Here is a 22,625-nt window from a genome sequence, read left to right as displayed (position 1 = left end):
TTTGGTAGTAAATGCGGAAAGAGGATAAGTTTCTCAACTTAGCGTTCACAGGGGACATACAACCAATTGTGGTTAGAATAGATTTCTTCAGTCTTTGTTAATATGCGGTGCATTATAAACTTTTGATGCAATATATTTAGGCTACAATTTTTCTTAACCTTGTTTTGGGTGATTTCCAGCAAATGTTGAAGGTTTTGCTATGGTAACATAAACAATCTATTTTAGTACAACTTTTTCAGTTTTGTCTGTTAGCGAGAATCGTAGAAACTTTAATATGAAACTGTGTTCATTACACAACAAACGCTTGTTACAACGCAAACCTCGTTGTCTGGTACAAAGAATGTTCAAACTAATCCAACGTAATTCGTCGCACACCGCATGACATGCAAAACTTTGCACTACTAATCATAAACCGTGCACCACACTCATGACAAAATTTGGACATAGGATTCATGATCAAGTTAGGAATCCCATCGGAATTATCCTTGAGGGGATGCACTTCATGCTTCTGGTGACCCTTGATAGAGGCACTGGTTATCGGCGGAAGAGATGTGTGAAGCGGAACGCTACTGAAGGAGTTGCTGTCTAGTGTGTTGGTTGGCGGCGCCGCTTGCATTTGACTGGTGGTAGAGCTGCGCGAACTCGGTCGTGTCTGGCGTATTGGCACAGGGGGTGGTGCATAGTCTGGTGGTGACTGCGTGGATAGACTGCTACATTCCATCAAGTGGTTAAAGGGGAGGGAAGACCAGAGAGAAAAACAGGATACATTATGAAAAGCGGTTAGTGAGGCAACCATTATTATAAATTTATTAAAAGCATGCGCTTGTGTTTTACGGGATCACGTTATGATCATTCCTGTGGAAGAATCCTTTAAAGATTGGAATCAATGAACTTATTTTTTAATAATTAAAGTTTTATGGTCGATTATAAATATCTTTCAAATTTATTGCAATTGTTTATTTTTTTTAGGCTATATATTTTTTATGTTATTCAAGCACAATTTTACGTTTAATTAAATGTGAAGTGTAACGTATGCATGCAAAAAAAATCAAATTAAACAGTAGCTATTTGACTCATTTAGTCGAGAAACTGCTATTGAAAATTTGTGCATACTACAACCTTTATCTCTTTATAAAGAAGTTTAAAAAAAGGTATATCTTGCGAACCAATTATGATCGCTAAGAATTTTTATACTTTTCACTTTATTGTGGTAAAAATACAGAAACGTTTGATATGGAATAGATTCCAGCAACTCAACACTGTCGCGTGATAGAAAAGTGAAGCAGAAATTGATGACAAAAACTGAGGTTTATTCGTTCTTTTCGTTCGATTGTTTTCATTGATAAATATTAATTTAAAAAAACCCAATCTTTGTCTCGTCATCTTGCGGCTTTTCACCGGTATTTAAGCCACAAGTGTTATAAAAAATTGGTTATACTTTGGTCTGTTTAAAGGTCCCTTGTTCCATCAATTCGTCCCTAACTTAGACCATCCAATCATTTAGATAGATTTTCCTCTTCAAATTGATATAGAAAATTGCAATCGCTCGCAACTGGAACACACTTAGGTTGGCTACTTGGGATCCCCCTGAATCATCCCAAAAGTTCATTTTTTCCAGCGCTCGCTCCGAGTAGATAACAACACCACTTTACCATGTTTTTGGTACTTTTTAAAGCATGTGACAACAATTGAGTGGCTCTTTGTGCTATAAATTATACTGCTCAATGCCTGTAAAAAATAAAACGTGATTCGTATGTCCTTTTCAATTATTGTGAACTGCAGCTTCTGTTCAATGTTCCAGAAAGATCAGTATCTGATATAAATTTGCTAGGGTGTATCAGACCGACAGAAAAAGTGACAAAACGGTCGACTTTTTCTCGGGCCCGGAAAGAACTGATCGAAGCGCAAAGAACTTCCACAGTTTTTGTCCTAGCTATTGTAAATTAAAAGATAATGATCTCAAATGTTGGCAGTATGTAATCAATTAGTATACATTGAACATCAAGTGACAGCGTAAGCGCATAAAAAATCGGAACATTTTTGTCGCTGTTTTAATGCATATGTTAAGGCATCTTTTTCATCAGGCACGTTATAAAGTTTGAAGAGAGAATTCATATTTATCAAAGTGCTAGTTAAATTGATGCTTTGGTTCATATGCAAGAGCTATTATTGTGAGAATTAGCTAGCTATCATGCAATAAAGTTTTATTTTTGGAAGCCATGAGGGAATGAATATGAGAATCCGTTAAGATGTTACGCCACCTACCTGCGATACGCTGAATCAGCACTGGCCTGCGATCGTTCAGACGAACGCTTATTCAACGGGTAGTCCTCGACGCTGTACAATTCCTCGGAATCGATCGAACAAACGGACGACGAGGAACCGCACATCCGATTCAGTTCCTGTACGCTTTTCAGTAGATCGCGCTCGAGATGATCGAACGATTCCGTTGGGTACCGTGCTTCGTACATGTATCCGGTTAGATGGGACGAAGTTGGAGTTGATGATGATGTGCCAGTATGGTTAGCAGCATGGTATGATTTGTTACTGTTGTAGCTATTCTTCCTACCATTTACGGGACTCGGTGATGAGTGGTAGGGATGTGCCGTTTGTTGCACATTCTTACTACTTCCGTTCTGCAACGGGTCTGCTGCTGTTGTGGGCCTATGAATGCTAGGTAAGTTCTGCATTCCCGACAAGGAAGTACCACCACTGGACCCATTATTGTTATCTGACGCTGGTACAGCGGGAAGCGAAATGGCAGCTGAATCTTCACTCATCCTTCGACGGGTGATGTTGCTCCGTTGGTGATGGATAGGCGGATGAACGGTTTCTGGACCCTTTGAATGCTCCTGACCATTGCCAGCAGTGGTGCTGTGATTGTTTGGATTTTGGGTATTAATCGGTTTGCTGTTATAGTAAGTGTTACTGTTGTTGATGCTATTACTGTAATGGCTAGGACTACTAAAGCTACTACTACTATTGCTACTGTTATTATTACTGGCTGTGCCGCTACCATTCCGCACACACATATCCACTCGTGGCACGCCACTACTCTCATTACTGTTTACGTGGTGGTGCATTGAGTTAACAACAACGGCATGGTCTCTATGACCACCAATATCGAGACTATGACTCCGTTTGCCATTGCTTTGATCGCTGTGGCTGGATACTGTACGGCGACTACTGTCGGTACGGGTAAACAATGAATGCTTATATTCTTTTGCGCTGACTGGCGAGCGTCGATGCAAATCCTCCAACGACTGCATAAACTCATCAACATCGAATTGCTCCAACGCCGAAGATATGACTGATCTTTCCCGGCAAACCGAAGGTGTGGACGGTGCGGTATTGCTTGAAGGAGGTGATCGTGTGTTGTTAAGGTTCGCCAGGTACGAAGATGGTGATTTCAACCTGGTCATATTATAGGTTGGTTGCACAACCGTACTTTTGGGAATATAATTATCACCAATCTTTAATGGTGGTGATGTGATAGAAGATTTTCTCGGCTGCTCCTGGACATCAGAATTTCCCGACTCATGGCCGGTGCGATATCCCGAATCTTCCCGATCTTGCCGGCTGAGCTGTGGTCGTTTGTCACAGTTTGTACTATTTTTGCTTATTCTATTATCCACTGGGCTGGAGGAATGACTTGCTGCGGGACTACTGTGGTCGCTTGTGCTGCTTTCAGCACTGCTGCTGTTGGGTCCGTCGTTAGCTTTGCTGTAATCGAAACTAGTTTCGATACGAGTGCGTTCCGGTGGCTTCGGTGCCACACCGATAGAGGCCCGCGGTGGTGGTGGAGGCGGAGCAACCGATCGTTCCTGTTTCGGTTCCAAGGTTTTTAGTGTGAGTTTCTTCCCTTCCGCAGACATGCTGCCGATGCAACTATCATCTACACCCTTAGTTGAAGCTTTGACCAGATTTATCGGTAAATTATCACATTTGTTTATAAGCTTTGGATCGATGTAGCTGCTGTCAGCACGGTTATCATTGTCCACTTGTGGTTCCTTAGGTTTCGTAATACTAGGCTTTCCAATAATTGCGTCCAGCGATATAACCATCGGTTTAGTGTTAGCGACTTCGGTCGTATTATTACTGCTGTAAGTGATGTTGATTGGTTCTAGCTTTATTGGAACCAATTTTTGCGGATGCTTTTTAACCGTATCGTCCTCCGCTGCTGGTTGCTGTATACTTCGCTTCGCAGTCTTTTGTTGTTCCTCATCATTTGCTGAAGATTCATTACTTTTCACCGAAGATTGAACAATGTTTAGCAGGTCTTGTTTCTGCTTCTGTTGACTCGCTTCGGCGCTTAACGATGACGTCCGTTTGCTGAGACTGTTGCTCTTGTCTTTCATATCCTTTTCGCTGAATGCTAGCTCGTTTTCGTACTTAAGAAATACGGCTAACGAATCCGTCTTGGACAGCGGTATCTCACCACCGGCCGGATTGTTTGGATCCTTGATATCGAGTTTGAGATTCTTGCGCACCGTGCTGGAGTCGCGTAGTTTCGGTTTCGGTTCCGCCATCTGCAGAGCATTAAAGGTCGATTTGATCGGGAGTTCGTCGTACTCGGAGGATTTGAGGAAATTGGGCGACACCGGTCCATCGTCGGTGATGCCCTTCTGTATGTTAGATTTGGCTTTCTCCACATACATCGGGCGAGAAACCTTGCGTGGCATTCGCAAGGAGTACGCTCGACGGAAGTTTGAATTGTGGTGCGCATTTTTCGATGCACCACCATTGCTCGCTTTATCGGATGGAATACCACCACTGGTGCTCATTTGATTGAGCCGTGAGGTGCTGGTAGTAGTGCCGGCGGTGCTGGCATTTATCAACGACGTGGTAGGAGAAAACAACTCCTCCAGCTGTCGCCTAGCGGACAGGAATGGATCGTACCGGTCAGGGCTGTATCCACTGGTAGCGAGACGGGTGTAAGGAAGAAAAAAGAATAAACAAAATCGTAGTTCGAATTGGATCCAATAGTGTGGTAAACCCACGTTACTGTACAAGTTAATCAAAATTTGTTTTTGCAGATGTTAATGTTTAAGCATGAGGAATAAATGAAATGAAGCGTCCGTCTTGTGGCATGGTCTATTTTGAATGTTTAGGTAGCATGTTTGGTGGAGTAGCATTGTGAGTGCAATTGGCACAAAGTTAATGAAACACTTCACATACAAAACGGTTTAAGTGTCCACCTAAAGATGGCGTCGGTGAATAATTTCGCGTGTCCTTATGTACGTACAAAACCAACAAAGAGTGTTTATTTAGTAAAAAAAAACAAAAGTAAAACCACACGATTAAAAACCAAAAATAAATTAAAATTACCGTTTCTTGTTTTAAAGCAGAAATCGTTATGATCTTCCCATAACATTCTATTGATCCAGGACCAGAGGAGGGTGCGTTTCAATAATTCTAAGTGCAACAATAAGGTTTCAACGTTACATTACACCCCCACACGTTATGTTGTCATATCAGCTGACGATGCAAAAAGGAACTCTCTTAACAATCTCACATACAACGAGGTTGTGCAATATCTTTCAGTAGAGCAAGCTAAACACACCCATCAATACTACAAATTCTAGCCCCGGTGAACAATGGAAGAGAGTGAGTGGTCTAGCGAAATCCCACTGAACGCTAGATCTAATCACACACGATCGTTAACCCTGGCCATAGAGACAGATAAACGACCAACGAACCTGTTGCTCGTAGTACATCGTACGGTTTGCGCGATGACCGGTCGATGGGTCATCCGTTCGCTATGGTTGTGGCCAATGATTTCGAACTTTTCAACCCTCTGCTCGGCGGTCCGTAGTTTGTGCGGCTTGTTGTACGTCGTCACGTTGCTGTCTACAGTGGAACGGTTCAGTAGATTTTTCAACTGCGTACGGCAACCGGCGTCATTTCGGTTGTTGAAGGCGTTGCTGTTATTATGGTTGTTGTGATTGCAGTAGTTCTGTTCTACTCTACCGTTCTTATTAATTGTGTTGTTATTGCTGTTGTTATTATTGTTTGTATCGCTAGGCAGTCGTTCACTACTGTGTGTTAATGTCTTGGTCCGTTTCGTGGCCTTTTTGGCTTCCTCGCGTTTGATGATCTTTGGATCCTTGGTGAGGCTAGGAACGTTCCCCAAGGAATTATGCTGCAATGAATTTGGTGACAGATGGAATTTTCTGCTAGGAATGGATGGGTTCGGTGGTATCGGGCAAAGGAAGTTCAAAGGTAAAGAAAAACACATGCAGCATTAATTGGAATAAATGAAAAGCGGTGAAAAATGAGATCAAAAATCAGTTAGTAAATTTTATATTATTAGTTTTTTTTTCTTTTTGGCAAGACGCTACGAAATGGTTTAAATTTTTAAATGTTTGCACTTGCTGATGATTCATATTCGGGGCATCCTAACTTACTTATCGCTTGAGACGGATGAGCTCATCGAATTGTGACGCGGCATGTGCAAATCTAGCTCGGCAAGACTGTTCGTTGAACCACCGCAGCTCAAACTTCCGGAATATTTCTCTCGATTTAAGGCTCGTTTCGATCTGAAATGCGTACGCCACAGTTGATCATGCAAATCATGTTTCTATTCACTCTTGCTTACCGAATTTGTGGTGCTTTGTACTGAATTCTAGCCTGAAGCCTTTCCTTCGCTGCTGATATGCTTTGGTTGTTGTTGACATTTCTGTTCAGCAGCGCTTTCTCGCGACACCACTCTACATGGCGATCGTATGCTTTCATACCGAAGCATCGTTCGCAGTATGGACACGGTTCGTTCTGTTGCGACATGCTACGCTTTAATACCGGCTTTGGCGTACTCGCAGCACTCGGCATTGAGGTGGACATCGTTGAAGAGGTGAATTCTTTGCGCTCAAATGTAGGGGTTTTGCTTAGGCTTAATTTACGAACGGGTATTGCCTGAAATATACAAAAAATAGTTAATATATCATCGTACTTATGTGCTTTTCAAAATTAATAATCCATTGATTTTAGTAGAAAACAAATGAAACAAAATAAACTAATTCTTGGTTTGATGATGCATGTTAAAAAATTTCAATTCAATTTGAAATTTCTGTACAGAAAGTCGCGATTACAAAATTAGCAAACAAATGCAACACACAACATGCGAATGAAAAATGGCATTAGGATAAGATTATTACCAAAACTATTACCAGAACAGTATGAAAAACGATGAATTGATTTTACGATACGATGCGAATAATTGTTTTTTGTGTGGCTTTGCATTATTCAGCTACATACATTTCATTCCGGTCACTCGTACGAATACTTAACTGGAGTTCAGTTTTAATTTACCCAAGAGTTTATGTTTTCTTTGGCATATGGCAACAACAAGCATGGAAAACGCAAAAACTCACCTCATTTGAGGAGCTTACCGTCTTTTGTGGGAGTCCAAAATTTTTCGGCAAGTAAGACGCAAGCTCGGTACCTTCCCTTCGCTGACGCGATGAATCGAAAGGTTTTCGTTTTTTCGTTTGAACCCGCTCACAAATGCTGGTATGTTTGTGCAGCGATGCTGGTGCAAACTTCCTCGAACATATGGGGCACGGTTGCAGTTCAAGGTTCGGCGGAGATTCGTACGGTGGGTCGAACGTTTCGTAAGACTTGCATTCCTCAATGTAGACAGGCTCTTCCTTTTCAACCTCTGTGTACTGCTGTTTTTCGTTGAGATTATTATCTGAAAATATAACAAAAATGGCGTATGAAAATGTGTTCAACTCACTGTTCGATCAATAAATTTAAGTAAAAAGGCTGCATGAATATTAAACTATTGAGAAATTCATACGATTTTTCAGTAGCTGGAAAGAACAAAGTTGTAAGCTGTGTCCACTATATCCCGATCGAGCAGCTCTGATAATCTTTAACGATCTTGTACAGCGTGCTCCTGGTCGTCGAATTCCCTGTTTATTTTCCTTAGAGTATGATGTTTCATCCTCTTAAATCGGCGTGAACTACGTTCAGTACTGTTAGTAGAATTATTAATCATATCAACCACCAACCAACAAGCGCGAATGATTAAAACATCACTCAGCCGTGTCCGAACATCGGTGGTCTCGCTCTGCCTGTCCATCTGTTACAGCAACTGAGCACAAAGACGTAGGCTATTTGATATCGTGCAGTTTCAATCAAAGACAAGATACTGCCATCTGATGCCTGTCGTATTTCCGACAGCCGCCTGTGGGAGACCAAGTAAATATAGTAGCATGGTCCACCACGGAAACCGGTCGTTCATAGCGACTTCGATTTAGAGATCAAGCTACCAGCTTCGTTTTGTTGTTGAAGTTTTAATTACTTAAGCCATTCACTTCCAGAAATGATCTCCCTGCAAGTTACTGATTATGATTAATTATTTTCGTTTTGTTTTTGTTGCTGTTTCTAAAACTATTCTACGTAATGGTAGGTACAATGGAGGGTAATGGTATCTCATGGTAGTGTTATGGTGACATAATTTAATCAGTACTTTTAGTTTCGTTTCGATAAGCAAGCCGATTTACGCCATTCATTAATAGCGTTTCCACCCGTCGTAATACCTGGATTAACGAATATATGTGAACAGCAGATAAGTTAAAATGGTTATCTTCATGCTCTATTTAATGAAAGTCGTCGATGTATTTATTGCATTTGCTAGATATGAAATGCATTTCTTCTGATATTTTATATATTACATTCAGCATTTAGCTGCAAAAATTTTTATGCTCTAATTTTGTAGCATAAATTCACTACTCCAATTCAGTACCCTCAACCTACGCAGGAACTAAGTTCCGATCAAGACTATTAAATTTATAACCTTACCCTCATATATGGTATCTTATTTACAATTGATTATGACGGTCCAATGCCGTATTGTCTCATATATGGTATCTATATGATATAAAACTATTGAGATTAAGGTCAGTAAACCGCTCAATGAAAAATGCAAACCGTAAATTTATTTTGACCAGGCTCCACGAACTGCTATCCACGTTAATAACGCACACTTTAACAGTTCAATATCAAAATTAAGAAAATTTTACTTAAAGGTAACACTGGCTTAGCTAAACTCACTTCTGTTCGCCGATCACTCTTGCAAAGTTTAGATCGCTACAATAAAAGCAATTGATTTGCATTCGTTAGGCCTCATTTGAACAGACTCAGCCGTTGCAATAAACATACCAACGTTAGCGCTACGTATTTTCTCGACACGTGCTCACGCATTCAAAGCGACTGGGTCACATGTCTAGGCTTCCACTTAATTTATACACCATGTGTACAATACTGTATTTTTTGCCGTTGTTCACAAAGTGTGAAACACACTTGCTCTTTAGTTTATCACACGCCTTCGCCTTCGGCCCAACATGTTTCAATGTGTGGTTGAAGTTTAAGGGATTATTATTGTTTACGCTTTCATCATCTTTCAAGCCCGATTCGTGTTAACATGAGCGATTGTTTCGACGTATATTTACACGATGACATCATAGGGCTCCACGTTATCAATAGAAAAAGAAGTTTATTTCCAATTCTTCTTTCCCAGTATGGAACTGCATAGGTAGTTTGTTAGACTGGATGATTGTGGTGCATTTAGAATTTAGTTTAACTGTCACATCCTCGAACGGAGCGTTTAGCGAAGAGTCAAGAGTGTTTATTGCGATGGAATATCAGACACGTTTATGTTCATCTTTCCGTTTTTTTTTTTTTTGCTCAGGCCAAAGATCAAATGACTGTAGTTAATATTGCACCCCATTCAATCACCCTCCCACCCCACAGACAGAACGATACTGTATTAGTTAATCCCCATTTACGTTTTTGGCGTTGGTGTCATTTCACATGTACAATCAATTCACGACACAAAGCTGCATGATTCGAACGTACGACGACTAGCAAAACTCAATTCGAATTATCGGCTGGAATGAAGTCATCGAATGAACGAAAGTAATTTTCTCGTGTCATACCATTTCGAGAATTCTATCTGACTGACAAAAGTAGTGGCTAAATGTTTAATAACTTCAATATCTAAACGTTGCCTGACTGTCCCCCCTTCCTTTTGTTCGATAGTACCATTGGACCCAACAATCGTACAAACCTAATTCACTCTTATTAACCATTTATCGAACTTCTAGCCGCTTCTAAACAATTGCATTGTTTAAAGGGCGCACAACACACTGTAAACATAGACCATTATTCTGCAAGAATGACTTCACTCAGAAGAAAGACTCATCACGTCACTCATCACTGTTCACTAGACACAACGTTTGATTGTTTCCATACTGGTGCACCACAGAATTGAAAGACTTAACCAATCCAACTCGAGAGCTCTAAACGCTTCAGCATCCGTCGTGAGCTGGACATGAGCACACCACTGAATTCGGCATGCCACTGCCGAAAACTAGTTTACCAATGCTGCAGGTTTCTGCCATTCGACGCACTCCTCTTATCGTTCAGCGATCGATATTTGTCATCTCTTTTCTTTGGTGTGCAGTAGAAGGAGCTCATGAAATCCGTAATCATGTGTCGCCAGCTCTTTCGCTTACTGATGGTTTAAATGTTACTTTAGTAAGGAGTGAAGGAGATACAAAGCTGGTTATGTTTAATGCTACAAAAATGGTACACATGGTGTTCAATCATAAAAGGATATCTACGTGATTCGTCGATTGAGGAGTTTTTGTTTTTTGCAGCCAGAGCTTGCAGATGCTGCAAGCATTATGGGTACGACAACTTTACAGCGTTTGGATGTTGTCCCGCAAACCGGTTACACCAGCCGAATGTAATGAACCGCAAAAAAACCGATTCTTAAATCATACTAGAGATATTTAACATTCTGCACGGTGGGAGACACCTAACTACTAAAGTGAGTTCAAGCAATTTATCCAGACGCTGCACACAAACCAAATTAACTTAAAGATTCTCTAATATCACTTAGTCATCATTTCTGTAAGGTCATTTCGCCTACAAGTGGTCTATTTCTATAACGAGTTTTTCCAACACGATCAACACTATCGTACACGATTGATCAAAACACCTATTGCGTAGCAATCGTAACAAATGCTGGTTTTATGTAGAGCGAATGAACAAAATAAAGATAACAGATTGTTGCGAAGCTAAATGCCATCTGCGATATGGATTTAGGTCCCTAAACTCCATCGAATGGAAACGAGCGAAACTATTAATTCATTTCTGAACGGTTCCAATGAAACCTGCAACTCAAGAACTGCCATAATAAAATAATAAATTCTGATGAACCTTAATCGACAAACGGATTAAATGTTATCTTCCAGTCGCTCAGAAAAACAAAATAATAATCACTCCCTCTCGCATGTCATTATAGATGATTTTATCCAAAACAAACCGGTTAAACGCTGATGAAATGATCATTTAAGATGTCCATGTTGTGGTTTTCAAAATTCATGAATATCTGATATGAGCCGTTTTGGCAAAAAAACAACATTCAAGCAGGTTTGTTGTTTCACCGGCACAGCAGCAGTGCCCACCTGTGTGCGCGAAATCCCAATCCGAAACCTGTTGGGCATTATTTTTCTTCCTTATCAAAGTATTTTCATTACATTATATTTCACAATTAAGTTGCCAATGCTTACTTTCGATGCCGCGCTTCATTTACGATTCGCATTCTGTTGTGAAACATTGCTTCCTTCCTTGCTTGTCTTCCATTCATCACAACCGAACCTGTAGCAAAGGATAACCTTGAGGTTGCCCTGGTTCAATGGTCGTACTGATATGCAAGACGCTGGGAGCTTTTTGGCAGCTGTGGCCGATCCGCGACGCTCCTATACTTGTCGAATTTACCGACGTAAGCCGTGCCATATGGCCTCCGCATCATGTTTAGGAGGCTCAAATGACGGATGTTTTTTTATCACTCCAGGAGTCCACCATGCTACACGGGCGAGTTTTGAATCGGACACACCATGTTGGGTTTAATTTCTTCATGCACCCTTTACTGGGCTGCGGGGTGCCAACAACACATTTTCGTCCGCTTCGTACTTATTCGTGCGTGAGCACAGTGGATTGATTTATCTTCATATAATTTTTTACTGACCCATTTCCTTCAATGGCTTCCACCCCCTGTCTTCGCCGGGAGTACACTTACAGCTGGTTCGTGAGGTTTTTCACCTTGGCAAATAGTGATTCGGTTAAAAGAAACTACATTCACGAACATACGCCATGTGCACGCCGCGTTGGTGTCCATCGATAGCGCAAACACTGACGCCACCGACCGAGTGGCGGTAAGATTAAAGTATGCGCAAGACTGCCTCTATAAAGGATCGCATTGTAGTCAACCCCTCCGTGGAGTTGGTAATTTTATAAGATTTTTTTATGGATCATTTCCTTACGGGTATGTTTTACTTTGCTGTTAACGAGTTGAGGTGAAGGAAAAAGCTCAGTGAACAAATTTACAAAATTGGCGTTAAAGTTTTCAAGAGCTGAGAGTTGACGCTACCGTTATTGCTTTACGTTTACTAAGGCTTTGACCTATCGTGATTGCAGTATCTTACTTAAAGGGGCGGCCATTGGACCGCCAAGGTAATAGCGACGCCAGTTGGAACCCTATCCAGAACCATTAAGTTTGGTAGCCGGCACGCCTTAGCAGGTCGTTAAGCCAAGAAAAAGACTTATAGTCATATGTACTGTATCAAAGATAAATGTTCCTCAGCAGATAAAATCCATATTTATTTACTTATTTAGGGTACATATTTTTTGTTTTGCAATTCCTCTTCTCATTATTTTTACGTCAATAAAGTTTAGAATAATTATAATCTTTTTGTCAAATTAATAATTTTTAATACCAATGCGCATAAAGCCTACAAAGCGTCTAAGGGCAAGGAATTGGAATATCTACATAAATTAACACCAGTCATATTATTTTGTGTTTCTAATTACCGAACCAACCTAATTAAGCCCAGTGGCGATTATCGAATGATTGATGAATTTTAAAACCGATAGAGCGAGCTTTCTCCAACCATAAAAGCCAGTTACTTTCTGACGCGGGAGCACCGTATGGTTTACCATACGCGACCATTAATATTTTTTCAATTCACTCCTTCAATGTGCAATTTCTTGTGGAAAGCTCGCGCCACTGCTGCCGCCACGGAACATTTCCATTACCCCCACGGGACATACCTGATTTACACGGCCTCAGTGATGCCCGTTTGCCGGCACTTAGGATCTCGTAGTCGGTAAGATTCTTCTTGTCTGCTCCATCAGTGTCGACCGTAACTACCGTCGTACCGGGCCCTTCGGTTGCTTCCAGCTGATTAGTAGCCAATTTGAGCCGACTTTTCGAAGCACTTCGCTTCAAGCTCAAACTTTTAAATGCACTAGATAACTTCGACCGACGCATCGGAATGCCACACATTTCAACACCGATCGAATCGCGATGGTTCGTGGTGCTGGCCAGATCCAGTGCATCGGGATCGTGTGCATCCGAACGAACTCGCATACGCACGGGCTCGGGCATTTCACCAAAACTGCTGCCATACTGCTCGTACTGGGCCACAAGATTTAGCCCATTTGCGGTAGATTTGGACGGTCCGGGATTTGGTGCCCGCTCTTCCAATCCAGTGGAGCACGAGCGGTTGGAAAGATTCTTTGATGATTTCGATTTACTTTTGAACAATTTGTTCCACATGTTGACAGTAAAATTTGAAGCACTTTTCACAACCTTCACTGATCAGATAAAAAATAATCTGAAACTACAACACACACACACTAACTCGCACCGTTAACGCAGGATGACTTTAAACAAAATAAAGAAAAATCTCATTAATCTCCGTGAGATTTACTGTGAGATGAAGTGTCCCAAAATCTGAGGAAAATTTCACTTTCTTTTCATCTTTGTGCCATCTTCCTGTCGCTTATCTCATTAACCTTTGCTGGGAGATGAGAAGGTCTTTATCAAAAACCCTTCAACAACTTCACTTTCAACTAATTTAACAGATAATTCGACATTGCTCAACGCCTTCCCAATGCCTTCTCGCCTAATTAAAAGACCAGAACTCAAGAAGCGTACAGTTGTCGCTTGCGGGACACACTCTTACACACCTGTCACCGCCAATAGGCTGATAATTGACTGCTTCTTTTTTCACAAACATGGGTTCGTGTTGTTATTTCCTTTTACCGTATATATATTTACAAACGTTTGCTCGCTACTACCATCAACAAAGTTCAACGAAACCGATAGTTTCCCTTTACTTTTAGCTCATTTTTCCCTTCATTTTTTGCCGTTGTTTTATTTCGGAAGCGGATAGAAATTCCCCCGCCTCACTATTGTACCAATCAGCCATCACCTATTTGGAGCTAAAGAGCGAACCATCGTCCGAAACGCCAAAGCACATTTTCGATCAATTTCCTTATAGGTTTTTGCGGTGTAGGTAGGCTAATAGATATTTTCGTTTCCTTTCGTGTGTCCATTAGGCGAGTAAAAGATGTTAGAAAGCATTGAAATTGTCATACTTTTCATATGTGTGTGAAACAACGGTTTCTAAACTAAGGAATAGCATTCAATCGACTAACAAAAAATAAGAAAATTTTTAAATACAGATTGATTATTCCACTAATGGTGTGCTTTTTTAATATGTTTTGGGAATGTACTGTAAATAGACGCTCTCTGTTCGTTGGAATAGTCAGCTTCTGCCACGAAGCCTTGGCCAAACTTTAAAACAAACCTAATGGAAACCCAGGAATTTTAGAGCACACATCCATGATCAGCCCGTTGATGTATGAGAAACAATATCACTAACTCTTCAGAGCTTGAAAAACGTTCAGCAATCAAATGTGCATGAGAATTAACTTAAGCCAACGATCATTCATCACTCGGATGTCATGAACCTTCGCTACGTTATCCACAAATGTATGCTTCCTCACATACATTTTCCTTCAAATCATACACAAACACACAGACAGAACTCACGCACTCGAGAAACACACGTGGATCATTATGTGCGGGGAACATTGTTGCACAAGTTAAGCCTGCTCTTTGATGAGCGGCTTTTGGGAAATTTAATCTCCCGGATGCTATTCCTATGTAAATGCCACGTTTCACTCTACCGTTCTCACACAGTTGTACCCAAAGTTAAATAACCCGGCGGAGAAATTGGATACCTTTCTGCAACCACCATTCAATCAACACTAAGGTTCACGCCATTTCCCACCTTCAATTACCATGCGTCAAATTGCAAACATATTGCCACCTTTTTACACCGATTACATCAAAGGCACTCGGCCTTCCGAAACACCCCCTTCCCGGTTGAAGTGACATTCAAATCAAGAGAGTGACTACATCGCTATCTTAATGCACTTTCCATCAGCACTTCCTGAGCAACACATTACTCACGGCAAATTGAATAGGTTGATCATTTCACTATCATCGCCATGCAAAATGGTTTTACTATTGTTGGCACTGGCACTGGCACTCGGTCCCGAGTGAATGTAAATCACGGTCTATCGATCTTGCTTCACGATCCAGCTAGAACTCACAAGCACTTTAATCACGAGAAACATACAAACGTTTGCGTGCGACACCGGCTCATCAAAGCCATGTAAGTGTAATAGGCCGCAGCTGTTGCTTCGGTTACTGGACCGCTCCTGTTTCTATCGCTGATCTTGATGCCGTAGAAGTCGCGATGCTACTAAATTCGTCGGCTAGCGAGACAACTCATCTTGGCCGGGGGCTCTCCGGACGCGCTCGCATTGCGTGCATCGCCGACGAAAAAAAAAAAGGGCGCTCTCTTTGGCGGTATCGCTTTTGGTGGAACTCAGCGTTTTGTGGGGAGATTGCATATACACACCGCTTGTCTTGAGGAATCTCTCGACGAGCAACCGGCAAAAATAAAGAGTTTCTCGGGGGCCATAGGGCTTCTTCCAACGATCATCTTCGAAGTCGACGCTAACGGTGTTTGGGAAGAAGTTGGGCAAAGTGTGTGTATGTTTTTTAATCATTCCGTTAAACATTTCCGTTAATGAATAATACAATAAAGTACGTTAAAAAGTGTGTTATGATCGATCAATAGGTTAGGCTACATTTTATGTATGGTTACAGGCAAATTACAGGAACAATTGATGCCTCTAGAGAAGTACTTTGCAGAAAAAAAAAACTAATTGCAGGAGTATCTGAACTCTAGATACATGGTCACGTTCCGTAGCGTGTAAAAGATGGCTACCGCAATTGGCAAACATGTTCAATGAGAAACACTGGCACCCGATGTTCTCGCTCGTTAATGCAAGAAACATGAGAATATGTGATGAGATTAGGAACCGTTTCACAGGCGTCTTTAAAGCTGACGCTCCGCTGGCACGATCATCTTCACACAACTCCGGCTTGCATCGCTATACGGTTGAGTGATGTAAATAAAACACTCGCGTAACACCCATTCCTGCCAACCCCTTGTCTGGTTTGAGTTTCTGTGCTGTCCTCTCAGCTGAAATCGCTCCGTACGTAGGCGATGCCATTTCGAGACACATCGAAACACGGTGCGTCAGAATGGCTCAAGATGCGAATAAAAATGATGTTCAAACATTCAAACTTTGCTTTAAAGGTTTCAACGCAGCCGCTTAGCTTCATTTTCCCAATACGTATATAAGACATGTGTCAACTGAGCATAGTTTGGTGCTGTATAAACAATTCAATAATGTTAAACAAATCAGATTACACCTCGTTACGAATAAGTCGAGAATCGACGACCAGCCCGGACATAATCTAGGTTTCACTTCTTCCCAAGCATCACAAACTGTGACTCGAAATGTCTTTGCATCATCGTCGTCACACCACACGGGTTTGGGTTCGGGTTCTAGTGGAAATCGCAGAGCTCAGTACTCCCCCGTTGAAGATGTCGTTTTATTTTTATAACGCGTTTACTCACGCGTTCGTCTACTGGCCGCGTGGGTCCGCCACTTCAGCATTCTCGGATGCAGTTTGCTGTAAGTTGCGCTTCGTTTGTTTATGTTGTGTTTTGATTTTCAACTGTCTGTCTCTCTTTAAGTTTGCCGTTCTTCCCGCGTATTGGAGATACGAGAAAAAAAGGGCAAAACAAGAAATTCTAGAACCCGTATTTTCTACACAATGCCATACTTTCCGTAGGCTCCCACACACATATAAGCGCCTATCTACCCCGGGCCTTAGGGAAAGGGCAATTGTATATCGCGAGGAATACAATCGAGAGTAGAGGCAGAAATAGAACAACAACGGTGTCAGTGCAATAATATCGGATTTGTGGAGGCGTCCTTTCGTCAATAGTAACAACACACTACGAACACTGTTGTTTCGTATCCACTATTAGGCTTCCCTCCTTCTCTCTCTCTCTCTCTCTCTCTCTGTATCTCTTTCGATAATTTTCAACCGTATAATGGTACAAGAAATAAAATCATTTTCCACACACGCTTCAATGATTTACTGTACATTGGTTTCCCGCGACACCAAGACACTCTTTTGTGGTAAAATCCAAACGGGCCAGCATTACCCCACTATCGATGCTATAGCTGGTAGTAGCCGACCGGTGTCCGGAAAGCGGAACACATAACTTATAGATTGCAAATCTTTACCGATCCGATATGGAGATCGTGCGGGATGCCACAAAAGTGGACGTACCATTCATTGGGTATGTGCCATAAAAGAAGTCTGTGCATTAGCGAAGGTCTGTTGCACAATTTGTGGCTCGCTGTATTTTGCATAACTTATGGAAGATGGATGTTTCGTTCAACGAAACGACTTCACGTCCAACGCCCGCTAGGGTCAGGGAGAAGCAACATGTACAATAAACTGGGCTCATTCCAATGACGAACTAATGCTCTAAGCAGCTTTTCAATCATAGCTTCGAATGGATGAAGCTAAACACAAAACAGAAACAATTTGTATGGATTCTTATCAAGTGTGGTAAGTAGCCTTGCCTTTTAGTAAATAACTGGGAGAAGCAAAAAGGTAAGTACCGTCCAAGGCACATTCGTACATCGAGGGTTCAAACAAATTGTTCTACCCTGCAATTGCTCCTCTAGCGGGAATTGAACCGATATCAGTTACGTTCTTGCTTTGGAGAATATAAATCATTGGTATGTATTGTATTCTATTTGATTGAAAAATTATAAAATGCCTCTTTTAAAAAGAAAATTGTTTTTAAACATTCTCAAGTTGATTTTTACTAAATAAACCGGTAAAAGCAAATAATTTATGTGCACCTTATTTATGAATTAAGCTTCTTTTTCATGGTAAATTTCGTTAGCATTAGCTCCACGAATCCTGCATAAATTCAATCTTTTTCCACTTCTTCAGTCGTTCTACTTCTACCAACAAACGAATGATGTACCTCACTACCGAATACAAATCATCATCCTTCCAAGAACATATGTTCTTCCGTTCGTACCAAATTAATTTGCATTGAAGCACGCGTACAACATGCTGGGCGGATGTTTGATGCAGAGCGCAGGTTATTCTTCGCTGTTTGTTTTCCCATCTTGTCACTTGTACCGGTCGCTGTCTATGCTAACGGTGTTGTAATGTCGACATTACCCTGGCAGTGTTCTCCCCTCCTCCTAAACAAGACCACACTACCACACATCGTGGAAATGATCAGTTTTTTTTTCCTTCGTCTATTGCTACAAAAACAACGGATGCAAGAACCAACGCAAGATCGCAAGGCGCAGGGTGACCTCTCGCAGCGTCTAGAGCATGTAACGCAATTATCGGCATTTAGTAGCAATCCACACTTCATGCAACAAAACAAGACCGTCTCCACAAGAAACCTCGTTACAAAAGCTGCTACAATAGAAAGTCTCCGTGCCTCCGGATGATAAACAATCTGCTTAATGGCTAGTGCAGCAGGTTCAAGAGTTCACCGGAGAACGTCATTTGCAAATATTTACAAACCCTGTGCCAAGGCAACTGAAGTGAGTTCCGTTGGTTAAGGGAGAAGGGAAAAAAGAATCGCTTCTCACGAAAGACGAGGCTACGGCTAACCGTACCTTACCTCGCGCGGACGATGATCGGTTACGGCACGATGGAAGTAGCGAAAGTTTACCAAAGCCTTGGCGCTTTCGTTTCGTTGGCCCGAAATACATTTCCCACCATTTTTACCAACTCCAGACGCGACGCCCGGATCTGATTTGATGTGAACGATTGATAGGCTCTCTTCGTTGGCAAAGCGCCTAATGATAGCGTAAGGGTGACGCGGCGTCCTCAGGTTGAAGGCCCCATTTTTCTCACTTTCTTACAGTCTTTCCTACTGTTTTTTTTCCGCGCTCGGTGCGTGTATTTTGTGCGGGGGTGAGAAAAAAATCGTTCGCCAATTTGCAGCCCCAGTGACTATGCAAATACTAACCAGCAGTACCCGATGGGTGTAAGAGAAAGGATGCAACGGAAACAATGTAGGAAGCCGTGGTAGCTCACACGATCGTCCGCTTACCGGAAATGGCGTCGCATTACGAAATGGATCACACGCACCTCACGTACAGCCATTGACCATGCAAGAAGCTCACGTGGCAACCTTTAATCGGTTCGCTGTACCTTTATATACCCTTTGCGGAGGCTAATACGCACTGGATGAAACGTTTGCCGCTTACCACGGACGGCAGTGATGAGAAGACATCACAAATTGTCTATAAATATCAAACCGGATTGAGACCTACTTTTGCTCACTCAACTTTAAGGTTTGTGCACACAATTTTAATCTAATTCAAGCAGCAAGTGATCGTAAAGGGATCGTCTTGGGGTACTATTTATAATTTCTGAGTGCGTTGTCTAACTGCAATCGTACGCGCTCTATATTTCCCGGTGGCCAACCGGTTGGTGCATACGTCGCTTAGCCAGATTTTATGTCGTGTTTATGAGTCACGTGACGACGTTCTGGTGTTTTTACCGCTTCCGTAAGTAGTAAACACATGGTTTTATAAGAACAAACTCATAAAAAAACCAAAGCTTTAGTTTGTGTTGTCATAATTGCACGTTGGATATTGAAATAGACTATTGTTCTTAAGCTATCGAACACTCTACCTGACCAGCTGCCTTCGAAGCGATCTGTAAAAAGAAAAAAAAAAGATTATTAATATCCAATTGTACTGTTCAATTAAATGTTAATCAAATAAATGAACTGACGAGATTTTCAATATCTTGTCCTCCAAGTAGCGTATTATTGACAGCATAGTAATATGTAAAATTGATTTCAACTATTCCAAATATCAGAAACTCCTTCGCTCTGCTTCACCGTAACCCAGGCGGTACAGGCCGGCTGGCTGGACTAATTACGAGCATCAAACGGTTGCGCCTCCATCACGATGAGACACGCTGGCCCGACCCTCAACCTCCGCCACCATCTTCTACGTCTAGCAATCAGATTGCGGTGGGTTTCGATATTTTTAGTCATGCCGTTGCAATCAGCGCGCTCGACATCCAGAGCGCATCGTAGTTTGTAGGCCCGTGAAAGAACTAATTGGATTCCGGGTCCTCGGGAGGTCTCTGGTGACAGTCGTCGTCAAACTCCCTAGAAAATGTCACTTTTTGTTTACGCTTTGCTCGTTGCGCAAGAGGAGGAGGACACTTTCTCCATCCCGTATAGACGGTGCACTTTTCCCAGTGTGTTACCTCAGCAAAAACGGAAAGTGAAGGTGCACGCGCCGTCGCCGTCGTGTATACTTCAAACGCCGCTTTATCGGACGGCAGAGACAGGCAGCAGCGCACACCCCGAAATAGAATTGCCTCCGGTAGCAACGGAGCATGCGAGTGCATCGAAAACGCAATCTTAGGACTCATTAACCGACTGTTTCGAATCACCGGGCAGGCAGCAGATCGTTTGCTCGGCAAGGGACGGTTTAAAGTTCCACCAAGCCGGCGATGACAATTCGATGTCGGTGATTGAGTAGGCGGAAATGATGCACACTTCGCTTGTACCCATTGGACCGGATGCTTCTGCTTGCTGAGGGCTCGGGAAACAGGGCACATATACGCTGGTACTGCCGCTCATTAACCGCCTACAAATAGTATCGCGAGAATGGCGTATCGAAGGCCACGAGACAGGTCGTATCAAGAGAAAGACCACACTAGTACGCTGGTTTATGGAAACCTAGACGTTACAAGCAGGCAAATGCAAAGACTCTACTACGGCTCGGGGCATTACGGTAAACGATGCATACCGGACCCAGCACAAACTGCAATTGCTGTGACATGCGATGTCTTGAACGGGCATTGCAATTTAACGCACAAGCAGTGCAAGCCGCCATTATCTGCAATGGTAATGTTTTTAAAATTAAAATTATTGCTTCATAATTGAGCTCAACAATTTTCAATGGCAAACAAGTAACCTTTTAAATAAAGAGAATTAACCTACTTCTGAGATGTGTTTTATTTCCCTCCGTTCTCCTATGCGCTTGACATAGCCTTTAATTTAGTTGACAATTTACACCACCATAGCTATTATTCATCTAAGCAAGATGAGAATAAGCATGGCAGAATTGGTAAGTTTAAAAATAACCAAACTTTCGTTCGAAATCTAAATAAATGCAATGTCCCTTTGGGAAACCAACAACCTGCAAACATAAAGTGGAAGGAAAAGTCAATCTTTCTTCTTCAAAACTCCATCAATCAGTGCGTGCGACCGGAAATACTTCTACGCGATGCGCCACCTCCGAACAGTAAACTTTGTTAAACATTAAGATTTTCGCTTTTCTAACGTTTGCTTTAGCGCGGCCGTGTGTTAATGTATTACATTTTTTAGAGAGTTATTCCGTCGAGAGATTGTTTTAATGATTCAATTTTTCTACATAACCAATGTTGGCAACATCCTTAAATTGTTTGTTATTCTGTTCAACGATTATCTAGATGAGGCTGCAGCAGATCTTTTCCTACTTGTTATTTTACACTATAAATTGTATTGCCTAGTGACTTCGATCAGTTCTGCGAATGGAGCCACATATTTTTTCTATAAGCCGTTTTTGTGCAATCATCCCCATGTTATTATACCCTAATGTTGGTAAAATTAGGCTTCATATTTAAATAGTGTTTGGTTCACTGTTTACTCATTTGTTTACTTTAAAAAAAAAACAACGTAAATTTCCACATGCTTCGGTGACTTAACCTTGACATTACGCGCCGTAAAACTTCCACTTCCAGCTGTCTCGGTTCATGTCGGTTAATGCAAGCATAATCCGAAACTGAGGCCCACCCAACACGGCAAGCTGTCTCACAAGGCGTTTACTGCGTCGTCTGTGAGCAGTTACAAAACGATCAAAAGCTTGCCGACACCGCACCTTTCAGCGTGCGAGAGCCTAATGCCCCCGGAGGCTCTGCTCTGCTGTACGTTGTCGGCCAGCTCGTTCCACTGACCAACGCCTTGACGACGACGACGTGACGAACTTGTTACTCGATCACTCGATTAAACTCAGCACGTCAGCAGACGCATTTAAACTTCGATCAGCCGACTAAACAAACGACTAATAATTAGAACCATTAGTTGTGGTTGTCGTGTCGTAAGAATTCTGCACTGGAAGCTGAACAGACAGATTAGCGAATGAAAACATGTAACGGCTGCGTGACGTTCGATCGTGCGATCAGATTAAAGACGATATGCATTTCTCGTCGTTTTTTCAAATTTAATCAACACAGCACGCGCGTACTATGTCACAATAAAATACAACGATTTCAAAAA

At 41.9% G+C, this 22,625-nt stretch overlaps 2 protein-coding genes across 4 annotated transcripts in view; one reads left to right on the top strand and one right to left on the bottom strand.

Moving 5' to 3' along the window:
- LOC126568811 (uncharacterized) overlaps window positions 1–22,625 on the top strand; it is a 230,913-nt gene that overhangs the window by 125,087 nt on the left and 83,201 nt on the right. The window lies entirely within an intron of this gene.
- LOC126568763 (transcription initiation factor TFIID subunit 1-like) overlaps window positions 350–22,625 on the bottom strand; it is a 30,498-nt gene continuing 8,222 nt past the window's right edge. The window contains exons 2-7 of one of the 3 annotated variants that reach the window (XM_050225372.1): window positions 19,979–20,002; window positions 7,371–7,690; window positions 6,599–6,912; window positions 6,408–6,539; window positions 2,266–4,917; window positions 350–710 (exon numbers count right to left, since the gene is read on the bottom strand). In XM_050225372.1, coding sequence (XP_050081329.1) covers window positions 350–710; window positions 2,266–4,917; window positions 6,408–6,539; window positions 6,599–6,912; window positions 7,371–7,690; window positions 19,979–20,002 — 3,803 coding nt within the window. Of the gene's footprint in view, window positions 711–2,265; window positions 4,918–6,407; window positions 6,540–6,598; window positions 6,913–7,370; window positions 7,691–13,122; window positions 13,657–19,978; window positions 20,003–22,625 lie in introns of those variants that run through there. The other 2 variants (XM_050225370.1, XM_050225371.1) reach the window with 2 other exon arrangements.

This window comes from Anopheles maculipalpis, chromosome 2RL, assembly GCF_943734695.1.
Source record: "Anopheles maculipalpis chromosome 2RL, idAnoMacuDA_375_x, whole genome shotgun sequence".
NCBI classification, from domain to species: domain Eukaryota; kingdom Metazoa; phylum Arthropoda; class Insecta; order Diptera; family Culicidae; genus Anopheles; species Anopheles maculipalpis.
This window is presented reverse-complemented; position numbering and strand designations above follow the sequence as displayed.